The sequence below is a fragment of the Strigops habroptila genome, chromosome 8 (assembly GCF_004027225.2).
Source record: "Strigops habroptila isolate Jane chromosome 8, bStrHab1.2.pri, whole genome shotgun sequence".
Classification (NCBI taxonomy): domain Eukaryota; kingdom Metazoa; phylum Chordata; class Aves; order Psittaciformes; family Psittacidae; genus Strigops; species Strigops habroptila.
The window spans coordinates 7,797,482-7,812,701 of record NC_044284.2 but is presented as its reverse complement, the minus strand read 5'-3'; the positions used below and the strand labels follow the sequence as shown (position 1 = coordinate 7,812,701).

Below are 15,220 nucleotides of genomic sequence, written 5' to 3'. Positions count from 1 at the left end.
TATGGCCCTAAATTATGCCATTACTGTTTATTATTCATGTATCATGGGACTAATGAAGATTTACAGTCCCGTTGTGCTAAGTACTGTATAGTGAAATATAGAGAAATAGCGAGACTTAGTACTCCAAGACTTCATAATTTGTAGGCAAATTACAAACCACGATATTTAAAGACATTAATGCACAGATGGGGATTGGGGATAAAACAGATTAAGCAACTTGCCCAAGGTCATGCCAGACACACATGTCAGAGCAGAAAAACTCTGAGTATCTTCAAGGCTGGAGATGGAAATCCCACCACCTCTCTGGGATCCTGTTCCATCACTCATGTTGAAGAAGTCTTTCCATGTATGAAATGAGAATTTCCCCAGTTCCAGCTTGTGTCTGCCATCTCCTACAGCTGCACCCAAGCGCACACAAGTCTACCTCTGTTTTCTCTATTCCCACCCATTAAGTAGTTGCAGACAGCAGCAGGATCTCCTCTACCCTTCTTTCTTCTGGACTTTACTTCTCAAGGCTGAACAAACCCACATTTCACAGTTTCCCCTTGTACATCACATACTCTAGGTTGTTGCAGGGGTCTCAGAACATACAGGCACTCTGGGCTCTGAGAGCTGCTCACATAGGGAACACCGGAAAGGGGCATTTCAGATGTTTTTAGCTGACACAAAGAATAGCTTGATCAGTCTGAGTGACAGAGCATGCTCAAAATACATCAGTGATAGCAAGATAACACAAGACACCGTGTTGCTGGATACACATACATCAGCAGATATACTTAGGAATTTAAGTCCTAAACTCTTCCACGGAGTGTACCGGTAACAGTGAAAAATATTTCTTTTACAACTGTGACAGGAGATTGCTTCAGTGCAACACAAACAGTAGCAGCAGTGTTACTTACAAGATAAAACTGGAGCTCTCAGACAGCTGGATAGTGGATAGCGGGAGAAACGATACTGCATTTAAACAAAGTGGCTTTCTTTCCTGGCTTACAACTGAAACGTGCCCTGTGTCAGAAGGTATTTGCCCTCTGTCTATTTTAAGGAGAGCCAAGTCAGAGCTAAGGCTTTGCTTATTTCTATTTGCTGGCACCTGTGAAGACGTACCAGTGAAAATCTCATTTTAATTAGTTCTGCAGAAGTGCTATCAACATTTGGCTTAGGTTTCCCCTGAATGTACTGTCCTACTGAGCAGCAAATTCAGTCCACTCAGCGACAGGCAGCTATCCTGACACAAAAGGCATTAGCGTGGCATGGAGACATTTGGAGCTGTAAGTGATCCCACAACTGCACAGTGTGGTACATGTGGATATGGCAAAACAAATTGCCCTCCATTATAAACCACTATGTGTCAAAAACAAGCATGGCCCTCTATGTAAGTGCTCACCTCCATCTTGAGAGGCAGCTGCATATCAGAGCTCAGATAGGGAAATCTCACCCCGCAGGGACACTGGCACCAGCAACTGCCATGGGAGCAGCCCCGCTGCAGCTGGGACTGAACCAGCAGCACCAGGAGGAAGCAGGCCCAGAACAGGTCACATCCTCTCCTCCAGCCAGAGCTGAGAACGGTCCAGTCCACATCTCCCAGAGCATGGGCTCGAAAGCTGCTTGTCAAAATTCCCTTTCCACGTTTGGACACACACACATATACACAAATACACAAAACCAATGAGCTGCTTCCAGTTTCTTGGCAATAAACCATCACCTCTGTTACGGTGTTATAAGCACCACATCTATACGTATTCTAAATACGTTCATGGATGGTGACTCCACCACTTCCCTGGGCAGCCTGATCCAGTGCTTGACAATACTTTTGGTGAAGGAATTTTTCCTAATATCTAGTCTAAACCTCCCCTGGCACAGCTTGAGGCTGATTCCTCTCATCTTATCCGTTGTTACTTGGGAAAAGAGTCTGACACCCATGTTGCTACAACCTCCTGTCAGATGTAGATGCACATCTACGTCAGGTAGATGTAGAGAGCAATGTTCAACCCGGCAAGGAGTGGCTGCAAAACTTCATAGAGAGAAAAGCTAACAGCAGGCCGCGAGCACACCACATGCCTGAAGCTGGACATCAGTTACCTAAACAAGTCCTTTTCTGACATGATTTGGCTCTGCAACCAGTCAGGTAAAACACTTGCCAGTAAACCTAAACAGTAATTTACAGGATGTACAGCACTCTGCTTTGCTCTGCCACACCTAATGCCAACCCTCCACAACTAACATCATTCTGACAACCTTAATGTATCTATTAAGTGGCCTCACATATTATCACCCCATATAAACTCCATCACAGAATAACTTAACCCACACTTTCCACATCTAAACTTTTTCTGCCCCAATGTCAATGTGTAGCAGAGATAATGAAGTTATTGTTTACTATTAACTGATCAAATAAAACCAAGTACAGCTTTCCAAGACACAGTGAGTGAAACAGACACTGTTCTAAATCAACTTAATGCAAAGCCTAGAAGGAGTACAGGCATGCAAACTCACCTGGAGGTACAGCACCTCCATGGCAGCACAAGGGGCTTTCCCTACTCTTGCACTCTATGGAGGGACTCCACTTCCTAACACATTACAGAGATTCATGCAAACATTTATATAACATATCACTTTTTGCTTATCTGGGCTTGAATTCAGGTAGGGAACATGCTAGTGGCAGGCACACTACAAAAGGAAAACTGGAACACACCTCTGACCTCTCCAGGCTTCCTAATCTCTCCTCCGCACCAACCGCCCCTAAGCACAAGCAGTTGGGCCATTCCTACATCCTACCCCCATCAGACAGGACGGGGCACAGGCCCTGGGGAGCCTGTGGCTGAGTCAGTGGGATTTCTACCCGCAGGTTCCCACTGTTGTGCAGCCCTTCCTCAAATTCACAGCAGATGAGTCTCCAGCTACGGTTTGGTCTTAAGAGAGCCTCTCGAATACAAATACCAGCCTCCTTCTCCCCCAACATGGAAGCCTCCATGAGACCTCCCACAAATGAAAGGGGAGTGAGAGGCTTGTGGGTTTTTTGCAGGGCTTGCTTGGTATTCTGTCACAAAGCCAAACAGATGTTTGTAAAACTTAAACTATTATACAACTGTTTGAATCTCATGCAGCTGTGCACAGCGAGCAACTGCATCAGGGGAGAAGACCACTGCTCTCTTTTAAGGAGTACAGTTTAATAAACCAAACTTCCCACGAGTTATTCGAGCTCCCTCCTTCCAATTGAGTGTTTATGGTAAAGGAAATGGCTGAAAAGAGCAAAGTAAAGTGACTTTTCCAGCCTCATGGTAAAAATCTGCATCTAGATGGGGACTAGGAGCAGACCCTCCTCCTGCTAGACCTATGTGGTATATTATAGCACGCTATTTCCACCACCCAGCTTATCTGGGAGAGGCAGGAACAAACAAGAGATGCTGATACAACATCCCCCTGCTTTGCCACTCACACAAAGTTCACTTTACACTATGTTCAGCCCTCACTTCGGGATCAATGATGCCACCAAATCACTGCAAACTTCAGTGCAACAACATGAACTAAGAGCAGCAGAGGCTGAAGTAGCCTCTGTTTTAACTGTATTTTTTAAAAAAAATGTAAAATTAATCTAAATTTCTGACAGTGCTTTTATTCTATTTATGAACAAAATTTACAGCAACAAGAATTTCTAAATTATTCGTATTTCAGAAAGATGCCCATCTGCTCCAGCTAAAAGGCAAGAGACTTGGGTAAAGCTCGTGGAAACACTCCAACTAAATTACACAGTATAGTTTTACAATCCTATAAAATACCAATTTTTTACAAGCCAAAACTATTTGTCATAGACTATTTGCATTCTAGTCATATAAAAGATTGACTGTCTGCATAAGTACTATCGCGCTGCTCCCTGAAACCACAGTAAAACTTTCTATGTTGTTGTTTTCCTCTTCTTTTAATACTTCAGAAGAATGCATGGCAATTTCAAAGATTGTTTTACTCCTGCTGCTAGCACAGGAGTTGTAGCAGCTGGGTAATTCCGTGCTTTTGATTCATGCTGCACTGTATAGGAAAAGGCACAAGAAATTAAATTAGTTTTATAATCTCTGTACAGTGATTCATGTGTTTTCTAAAACTCAGAGCGGGAACTGTCACAGCACACTCTGCTCATTCAACCTGTAAGAAAGAAACAAAAAAAGTGGTCTATAGCTGAGGAATTCCAAAACACATTACTGGGCAAAAGTGACTGACCCAGCTCACAGCTCTGTCACATGCAGACAAACATTTTCATAGAATCAAAGAACGGTCTGGGTTAGAAGGAACTTTAAAGCTCATCTGGTTCCAACCCCCTGCCACGGGCAGGGACACCTTCCACTAGAGCAGGTTGCTCCAAGCCCCTGTGTCCAACCTGGCCTTGAACACTGCCAGGGATGGGGCAGCCACAGCTTCTCTGGGCACCCTGTGCCAGCATCTCAGCATCTTTACTTCTTCCTTATATCTAATGTGAATCTCCTCTCTGTCAGTTAAAGCCGTTCCCTCTTGTCCTGTCCCTACAGGCCCTTGTCAAAAGCCCCTCTCCAGGCTTCTTGTGCCCTTTAGGCACTGGGGCTGCTCTAAGGTCTCCCCTTAAGAAGCCTTCTCTTCCCCAGGCTGCCCCAGCCCAGCTCTCTCAGCCTGGCTCCAGAGCAGAGCTGCTCCAGCCCTCGCAGCATCTCTGTGGCCTCCTCTGGACTCGCTCCAACAGCTCCACCTCCCTCTTGTGTTGTTGCCCCCAGAGCTAGATCAGGACTGCAGGGGGGGTCTCACCAGAGCGCAGCAGAGGGGGAGAATCCCCTCTCTTGACCTGCTGCTGATGCCGATGGGGATGCAGCCCAGGACATACAGGCTACATCACAAGTGTCTGCAGCCCAAAGCTTTATGATGCTTTGCAGAACAATCTGGCAGCAGAGGTAACTCGATTCCCTGGGAATCAAATGTTACTTACAGAGAGCTTTCACCTGTCAGAGATGTAACACATTCTGAGCAACAAAGTGCCGGGGAGTACCGACATCACAGGACAGGACAATCTGTCCTTCAGGGGTAACAGGGAAAAAAGGCAAATTTTCAGCTTTCATAGAGTTCTGAATTGTATTTATTGTTGTAACTTTGAGAGGAAATGTCCTAATGCAAGGGCAGGGACAGCAGCTTTGTGCAAACAAACTACAAACCGTGATGGAATGATTTTCAAGCAGCTGCTACAGGGGTTCCTGCATGTTTCAGGGTGTCCTTTCCCTAGGTCTCTCCCCATCACGATGGGGCTCAGCTACCCTCCCAGCCATCAGGAAGAGACCGTTGTCAATCCTCCTTCCACAGACGGGGAAGCAAGAACATGACTTTTTCCAGGGAGATTTAAAGACGAAGACAGTCTTTATGAACTTGCTCCAAGCCACCAAGCTGCCCACTGAACCTCTCCTTCCTTCTCACAGCTGTGCATGATAGTATTTGGAGAAGCATTGGAAAACATGGCCCAGCTCTGACCTAACTTACACCAGCAGAAACAAGGAAGGACTTGCTTAAGGTTTCAGAAAGACTCAATCTATGCAACAGGTTCAGAAGGGGCAGATGCAAGTCAGCATCAGAGCATCCTCCTCAGCTTTACTGCCACGCAACCAGAATCAGCATGTTCAACTCCTTTCTGAATTAAGCCTTGACTGAGAAGATGCCCTTCCACAGGACAATCCCCAAAGGTGTCTCCACAGGTTTGCTACATGCCTGCCACAGCACAGAACAGTCAAGGGGATATGGAAGGGAGGGGGAGGCACGGCTCACTATGCCAGAGCAGCTCGCTGCCTTGACACTATCCCCTCCATAAGGCTACCTGCCTGCTAGCAATACGCAAAAGCACCTCACAGGACACGGAAAGAAACCCAATGTCTAGAACGAAGTTGCCTTCAGCAGGGCCCAGGGCAGCAGAGAGAAATTAAAGCTGTTTCCCCCAAGGAAGCCTGCGAATCTCCACAGAATTGGGATGTCTATTTCCCTTCCCTTTCCCTGAAATTCTCAGCCAGTATTTCCAGCTGAAAGCAGATAGAAAAGTTCTCCCAATGCCAGTGACACTGTCCCACCTTCCCTGCTCCTCAATTCCACAGTCCCACCACATGAGCAATAGGAACACCCAAGCTGCTGCCCAGAGTCCAGAACTGCAGCACTGGCCCCAGCCATGCAGTGCTGAGACTACTGCAGACAGCAGGGTCAGGGCTGTTATTGCTCAGACCAGCAGCTCTCTGAGGCTGGGGCCATCCTTTATCCTGCCTTCCCCTTCCACACAGTGCCTAATGCAATTTGCTGCTGCAATAAAAGCAGATGATACTTAATCCCCTTTCCGTAGCCCTATGGGCAGCGGTGGGTAGGGTACAGAGCCTGTGCTCAGTTGCTATTGATGCTCCATAGCCTCTGGTTTCACTTAGCATTGTTGTGACCTGTGAGGAAAAGAAAACCTCTGGCTCTAAATACATGTTTTTGATAATCAAGTTAGCAGCTCCCTGCCCACCTTTGGTTAAGTCAAAGCACACTTAATATTGAAATTACCCAGAGGAATATATCTATCCGGTCCCCTCAACGCGAGACGATCATACCGAAAGCAATAGAACATTAAACCAACTGCTTCCCAATCCCTGCCAAAAGCCACACGTCGCCTATCAAACCCATCCAGAGATTGACTGACGTGTTCTTAAACAAAGCAGGGCGCTTACAGGGCAAGAGCAGCAGAGAAAGCAGAGGGGAGGTAAGCCCTGCAGTTCCACCCGTGGTGGGGGTGGGTGTCTCCAGCTACATACACACGCAAGTTTGTTTGGCAAAGAAAACATATGATTTTGCTTCACCAACAAAAGAAGCTGTTGAAATCGTTTTGTCAGACAGAGCTGATAAGGATAATTATGTGGTGAGAGCTCAGTCATCCGGATCACAGTGACAGAGAGGCAGATCCTCTGAAAAACGATGGCAACGCCACCGAACTCTAAGGCTGTCTAAGCAGACTCCAGAGCCAGCTCTGGCTCTTCCCGGCGCCGGCCGCTGCCGCGGCCAACCGCTAGAGGGCGCCCATTTTTCTCCCTAAATCCCATTTGGCTCATGCTTTTGCATGCACATACTCTGCAGTCACCCACAGCAAAAGCACCCCAAAGCGCCCGATATCGACATTTCCCTGTATATTTTCAGTTAAACAGAAATGGAGACACACAGTTCAGGCATAGCTTCCTCTAACCTTCGCACTGATCTACTTGCCACATGGCACAGCTACAGGCTGGGCAGAGAAGCGACCCAGAGCAGCCCTGCAGAGGAGGACTTGCGGGTGCTGGTCAATGAGAAACTGAAAATGAGCCGGCTGCAGTACACACTCGCAGCCCAGAAACCAACCGTGTCCTGGGCTGCATCAAAAGGAGTGTGACCAACAGGTCAAAGGAGGGGATCCTACCCCTCTACTCTGCTCTTGTGAAACTGCACTTGATGTGCAGTTCTGGTGTCCTCATAAGTAGGACATGGAGCTGTTGGAGCAAGTCTCTAACACATACCCTTCACAGTGCTCTCATCACAAAACCCAATTATGCAGCCTAAAAGGACCAAAAGATTAAAACGATTGTTCCACCTTATTTCAGCTAAGGAACAAGGGAAGCATATGCAGGAGGTCTGTGACTGGATGGGCAGCAACATGGCCTGGCAAAGTCCCCTGGCTTCTTTCTGTGCCCTCCTCTTCTTTCACTGTGATACACCCATTGCTCATGTCAACAAGCTCATCCTCGCAGTAAGCCAAGTCTAGGAAAGATTAATCTTGGGAATAAACAAACCAAAGCAAAAGCCTAGCCCAAACAGTGAGCAAGAGCCAAGCACATCCACGTCAAAACACAACAAGTCTTCTCCTGTACTGGAGAGACCTATCTCTGCTTGAAACATTGGGGAGCAGTCACCCATGCAACATCAGTAATCCTAAACTACCATCAAGTCAGTAGAGAAAGTTGGATATCCTCCCCAAAGCACAGTATTTGCTTCCATAGGCTCACTCTCTTCCATCACAAACCATGCTGTGAGCCCAAAGAGACCAGCCCTTAGCACAGACACTAAGCATACCTAGATCAGGACACCTGTCTCCCTCAGTCCTGAAGGGACCCATGGCGGGGTGATGGTGTCTGGGCAACAAGAGTGAGAAAGTAGGAACTTGCTGCATCCAGAAGACTTGAGAGGAAACAGAACTAGAAGTTTTCAATCTGCTTTCCCATCTTTTGTAGCAATCACAGAAAAGGGGTTGCAGGCATTCCAGCTGGCGAGCAGGAACAGTCTCCAACAGAAAGGAAAACTTTGCTCAAGTATGTCTTACAGAAGCAAGTGTCGTAACTTTTCCAAACCCAAGGAGCAGGGAGTGTTTCCCCCAGTGTTAGAAACTTTCTTCCAGGCAGATCTCCACCTGAGACTCTGGGTGCACGTCTGTCCGTCAGGATTACTAACACGAGAAGATGCTTCTTTGATGATCGGGAGTTTTGCCATTGACTTCAAAGCAGGGAGATACAACACCTTGTGTATTCCCTAAACGCTTAATAACAGCACCTGACACATTTAAAGTGCTTAGACATGTTAAAGGCATTGTACACCATTAGCAAAAAACCAGGAAACCCTGTCTAGGTGGTTCTTGAGAAATCTGGTAAGCCAAGAGTCTATCCCTGAATCAGATGCTTATCTATTAGCCAGCTAATAACTGTGCGACTGCTCCTCTAACTGATCTGTACAGTCATAAGCAGGGACTACCTTCTGGTGAGCTGTGGAGGCTTTGTATTACTCATAATCCTCTTAAATCATAACAAAGAACACAGATTAGAAGGTGTAAAGCGTGCAATAAGTGTTCTAAAACCAACATAAACACAGCCATCTCAGCCTGAGTCAGAGCCTGCATCATGGGAGCTTACTGAACTCCTTTTGAAGTCATGTTCTGGGGGTGCAAGTGTGGTTTGGCTCCCAGTGCTCGGCTGGTGTGACAGCAACACGCACCAAGCAGTGCCTGGAGCCAACTCAAAGGAGACAGGAGCAAGGTCATCCCAGCATGACAGCACCGCAACAGGGACAAGGCTGTGGGCTAAGAAATGAGTGTTCCCTTTTGCTTCAGGGCAAGCAATAGAAAGAGAAGGAACAGCAAGATTCCCTTGGAGAGGGACAAGTGAAGGGCTTTTGCCTCTGGAGGGCTCAGAAATAAGACAAAAATGTGGTTCTCGGGGTAACTCTGGCAAAGGGCACCATGAGGAAACCACAGCACAGGTCCGACTGGAGCCACAGCTGAAGCATCTTCATCAGCATTTCTTACCTTAGCCAGAAGTTGTTGTGTGTTGATGTGTGTGCATTCCCAGGTGTCAATCAGGGGGAGCCTGACAAGGCTCCAGACAGATTACGACCCCCATGGTCAGCAAACTGAGCTTATGCTGTTGAGCCTTAAGCGATGACTGAGCACCGAGAATGATGTGGACTTACAAAGTCCACATCAGCATTTACTCCTACACATACGGATACTGTTGGGATACTCAAGACTCTTCCTTTTTGGAGACAACAAAACTGGCACTGACATCTGCATTAACATGCACAACTGCTAAAAAGCATACAGGATACACAACACTATTATGGACATTTCTAAGGTTAGTATTAACGCACATCAATGTTTTAACTGTACAGTAAGTACTACAGCAGGAGAAAAGCACATTCCTGAGTATCTCTCAGTCAAGAGGTATGCATGATAATTACCAATGAAAGTCATTAAGTCCGTTAGCTTAAATACCGGGTTTTAAATACCAAGCTAATAGTATCAGCAGCAGCAGGTTTATGGGTGGAACCTTCTTCCCCCAAGCACTCCATCATATTACTTTCCATGCGGTATTCCTCAAAGTTTTATAGCATTTATCTATAGTTTCCCTGTTTACAGTAACAGCCACAGATGCATCGCTTGATACTATAGTTTTAACTACTGTTGCTCAAGACTGTCAGCGTACACACTCGTAGCAACAAATAGTAAGAAACAAAACTCCTGCTTCCCAGAAACCTGTATGTCCTCTGTCACTTCTTGAGCCTCAGTGGTTTGCAGGCACAAGCTGTTTTACTCACTGCCAATCTGGGCTATGTAACACTTGCACCTGCCATCCCCAAGGCCTGCCCCTGTAGTACTATCCCTGTGTACAATGCTGTAGCCATCCCTACGAGTATTTGTAAACATGTAGTCCTCCAAGAACTTTCCACTTGAAACACGACTGCTAATGCATTCACATTTGTCATGATTAGATGCAAATGTATAAAAAGCCACTTTCTTGCTCAGCTGAATTACTATTCTATTAATAGTGATGCTCAAATGATTTCGAAATTCCCCACTCTTTAACCTCAAGACTGCTCAGCTCATTTGGGAAATGTACTCTTTGTTGCAACTTGACAAAGAAAGTCTTAATTTGTCCACATGTATGAGACATGTACATGGTTCAGCCTACGGGGCAGATAATGACTTGGTTTCCCTGGAAAACTACACAATGAAATATCCAACATAAGGCATTCTGTAGCTTCGATGGGAACTACAAACTGTAGTTTTCCTGGGATGTCCCTATAGGTTGGCTCCGGCACGTACGCCTGCACATTTTATGCTTTGTCTGAAGGAGGAAGCTCTCACAAGTGAGGGGAAAGCTCTCAGATATGGGTCATGAGTTGGTGTATCAAAACTTAGGTGAGAATATATAAATCCAAACCAGAACCCCCAATACCTCAGCATATTCCCCTCAAGCTTTCAGGAAAAAAGAGGAAAAAAACCCAACCCACCTAACATAAACCAGACCTTGAATATTCTTTGGTATTTCAGTGGTTTTCTGCAAAGAGGAAGAAATCAACCAAGATTTGTCCAAATCCAGAATGAAGGCAAGCGGACACGCTCTGATGCAGGCTGCTCGGGTTTCCTCTACACTCTACGTGCTCAACACAGGGTCATTTTACTCCTACTTCGTTTCAATAAGTGACAAATGCCATTTATAGGTTTGTTTCCCATCCAAAAGAAGATGAAATCAATTCTTCTCTCATAACCTTGTGGCATTTTCCAGTTCCAACACCAAAACCTACTGCAGACTGATTATCCTGATTTCTGAACCAAACCCTAAAACCGTTTCAATTGTACCCAAAACAGAAAAAACGAGACAATGAAATAAAAGAAAGCATCGCTGAACACTTGGAGAGGCACACACCCCACACGCCTCCCCCCCCACCCCGGCTTTCTTCGTACTGCCACCGCTGCAGAGAGCCCGCTTCAGCCCGAGCAGTGGCTACGGGGGGTTCCCGGCCCTCGGGGTAACCCGCCCGGTCCGACTCTCGCCGCCGCGCCCCGGCACAAACTCCAGCGGCGGGAGCGATCGGCCCCGCCCGGGATCCCCTCGCCCTCGGCAGCCGCGCTCCGCGGGACTCACCGGAGATCTCGGCCTGGGGCACGCCGCTGAGGCTGAAGCCCTTGGCCCCATACAGCTGCCGGACTTCGGCGCAGCTCCTCGCCTTGCCGCCGCTGTCACCGCGAGCCGGGGCGGAGGCGACACACAGCAGCCAAAATCCCCACGGGAAGAAACGCATCCTTCTCCGCTGGCCCCGCCACCTGCCGTGCGAAGGGCAAAGCCAAGGTCCCGCAGCGGGGAGGCCGTCGGGGTCCCCCCTGCGGCGGCGGTACCGGGTCCGGGCGCGGCCCCCTCCTTCCCTCCCTCCCCGGGCAGCCCCGGCGGGACAGCGCGCAGCGGGGCGGGGGAGCCGCGGCTCTCGGGCGCTGCCGCGGGGAAGGCTCCGGCGAGTTCAACCCGGACGCCGCCGCGGCTCGGCGAGAAGAGCAGAGATCCAAGTTTGGCCGGGCCGGGCCGCTTTAGAGCCCCGCGAGCGTGACCGCGGCAGAGGGGCTTTTGTTCTTAGCGCGGCTGCATCCCCGGGCAGTCCCGCCGCGATGCTGCCGGCTGCGGCGCGGCCGGGCCGGGCGGAGCGGAGCGGGGCGAGGCGCGGGGCGGGCCGCGGGGCTGCTCCCTCGGCGCGGCGCGGGGCTGGGCTCGGCGGGTCGGTCCGTGCGTGCGGCGGCACCGCTCCACCTGCGCGCCGAGCCGGGCGGCGGGGGAGCTCCGGAGCGAGGCCGGGCTTCCCCCGCCGGACGTGGCATCACGCCGTCCCGCGCCAATCCCGCGCAGGGCGCAGCCCCCCGCCCCGCCCCGCCCCGCGCCCCCGCCGCCGAGCCGCGCTCCCCCGCGGGGCTGCGCCGGCCCGGCCCCGAGGAGCGCGGCCACCCCGCCTCGGGGGCAGCGGGGATCAGCCGCCGACAGCCAGACCCCGCCCGGGCAGGTTCAGAGCGGCCGTGGAGCACCGAGAGATGGGGCACTCGGGGGTTCGCACGCCGTCCTTGGGGAAAAGGGGCGTTAAAGCCATCTTTGCGTTGTGGTCCAGGTGCTGCACCTGAAGAGCGCGAGTGTCCCCAGATCTAGTGGTGAAACAACCACGTAGAAGACTTAACTTATAAAACACTTAGCCAGACCGGAGAGTAGAAAACATCGTAACTAGGAGCCTGGGAATTCCAGCAAGGTTCGAAGCGGGGGGGGGTGGGGGTGGGGTGTTAAAACTGCCCCTTTTAGAAGTAGACACGGGAAGAGAGACAATTTTCAACTACAGATTTCTCAGGTTTGGAATTTAGGTCCTACAGCAGCCTGCCAGCTCCTGAACGTGGTGCTCTGCAGCTCTGGCAGCTGTCTTCTACACTGCTTCCCACACAACTGAGGCATCTGCGATCACCTCTGTGTCAAGGTGTTCCTCTGTGTCTTTCCCCCCCAAAATGAGCTCCCAGGCTTTTGGCCAGAATCATCGCCTCATAGAATGGTTTGGGTTGGAAAAGACCTTAAAGCTCATCCAGTTCCAGCCGCCTGCCATGGGCAGGGACACCTTCCACTAGAGCAGGTTGCTCCAAGCCCCTTCCGACCCGGCCTTGAACACTGCCAGGGGCGGGGTTGGCCACAGGGATGGGGCGGCCACAGCTCTGGGCAGCAAACATCAAACAAATCTAATGTGTTTCACAACAGACAGAGGACACAAAGATCACTCCTCTGACAGTTGAGAGGGAGCAATTGTTTTCTATGGAAAAAGGAGAGGGAATGCGCCTGTGCTTCAGCTGAAGCACTTGTGTGAGCTTACACCTTACCACACACCAGACACCACACACAGAGAAAACACATCCCCCCCAAAAAACCCAGCAAAAATTTATCAGAGTTTAGCTTTCGGACTAGTCACTCAGACATGCAAAAATACATGGGAAATTTGGGTTGCTCATCTTGCTGCTTGAGAACCCCTTGTTTTCCTAGGGAATGAGTAATGGAGAAGTAAGTGACACAAAGTAAGAGCCCCAGGGAGGAGAAGGATGGCAGCAGGGAAGAGAAAAGTTGTTGCTTTCCTATGATGTCGCCTAATGATTTCCTATTAAATCTTCCTAATTAAATTCATCTGTTAGATACAGCAAAGCAGATTTAGATCTAACTGCAAAGCTGGGGGAAGTTGGTCATGAAGATCAGGACTAAGGTGACACATCATTACCACCAAAAGTTAAAGACTCTGAGTCAGATACACCCCATATATCCCAAATCTTGATTCTTTAACAGGTTTCTTTTGGTCTCTTGCTGCATCTCTTGGTGATGCACATTTTAGAAACCTAAGGCTTAGAGAGTCCCAAAAACTTGGTACACCTCGGCTTGGAGCTGGCCTTACAGAGCATGGAAATAGGTCTTGTCCCTGGAAATACGTAGGGAAAAAATCTGCCATGCATGATGAAAAGTCTGACCTACCCTGTTTTAAATGAGATCTCTTTTGTACATGTGAGAGTACCACACACATAACAGGTCACCAGGTATGTTAATGCAACACAAGGTTATTTCAGCCCTTTCTTCTGGGTATTTATCTTAATTTTATAGCCATAACGCTTTGCCCATCCCAGGCTTTGAACACATCCCTCAGAGACCTATGTCAGCGATCTCATCTAATTAATCCAACTACAATAACAGCAGAAAACAAGTACCAGAGGAATCCATACATATATTTCCAGGACTACAGGAACATCAGGATCTCAGTTCCTCCTCCTGGAAAACCAAAGAGGGAAAAATCAAACAGTCACAGACACACTGTTAATAACACTCTCACTTCAGTCTGTTGAGGGGAATGAACTGCAGGAATGCAAACTCCAAAGAGACAAAGTACTTGATAGAGAAGAAAGGCAGAGTCATAAACCTCTAATCTGGTCTGGCTGCTATAGAATGACACAGGGGTCCAAAGCAGTACCTGATTTTTCCCTTTCCCTTGCCCAAGCCTGGGGCTGGATGCTTGCTGCCATTGTATATGGAGAGCTTGCTTGCAGCTCTGCATGAAGCGACCTTGGGGAAGCTCTTTGTGAGCTACAGCTGCACCTCAAGGTTGCAGCATGAAGCCCTCCGCAATCATGCAGAAGTAACTGCTGACAGGGAAAGAACGGGAACTGGAACCCTTGGGTTTTGGCCTTGGAACCAACCCCTGAGCTACAGATCACTTCACAGACCAAAGTATTTCCCTTCTTCCTATACGTCTCACTTCCCCGAGCTGGGTGACAACAGCGCCTGCGGCAGGGACCGAAGTCATGTCACTCCCGATGAAATCCTGAGGGACTGCAGCACGCGCCCTGCTATTCCCAAGGTGAAACACCAGGGTACCAACTGCCAGCACAGAGCACACTGCTAGCTCCCAAGCCCATTGCAGGAGCTGGAACTGAAGTCCAGGCTCTGCCACAAACCTCCGTGACAAAGTGACCATCATCAGGTCACTCACTTCCTGAAGAGAGATGAGAGTGCTTCTTACCTGAACACCTGCCTGTGAGATGCTCATACACTATCACAATGAGAAGCTTATAAGTAGGCAGATTAAAAATAAACCTGAGCTGATACAAGCTCTTCAACAAAGAAGCTATTTGCAAGTCTAGGCAGGATCCAGCCCTGAGCAAGCCAATCTTAAATTAGGAGGCACATCTCTTTGTTTCTATGGACATGCAGGATTGAGGTAGGTACACTCTAAGCAAATGGAAATAAACATCTTCAGAGCAACATGATGAAAATGTATTTTTGGCATCTGTGTTCTGTGTGTGTTTGAGGACCAGATCCACTTCCTGAACATTCTCAGTTAAAAGAATGGAGTCTTGCAAAAAGTGAGCAAAAGATTGTCCAACAATGGGCAGAAAGAGCTAGAACTAGGGCAA

At 48.7% G+C, this 15,220-nt stretch overlaps 1 protein-coding gene across 1 annotated transcript in view; it reads right to left on the bottom strand.

Moving 5' to 3' along the window:
- Positions 1-12,114, bottom strand: part of GPC1 (glypican 1) — a 203,079-nt gene extending 190,965 nt beyond the window's left edge. Inside the window, exon 1 of the mRNA XM_030495161.1 lies at positions 11,403-12,114. Within this exon, the coding sequence (XP_030351021.1) occupies positions 11,403-11,559 (157 nt within the window). The 5' untranslated portion in view covers positions 11,560-12,114. The remainder of the gene's footprint in view (positions 1-11,402) is intronic.
- Between the last annotated feature and the right edge of the window lie 3,106 nt (positions 12,115-15,220).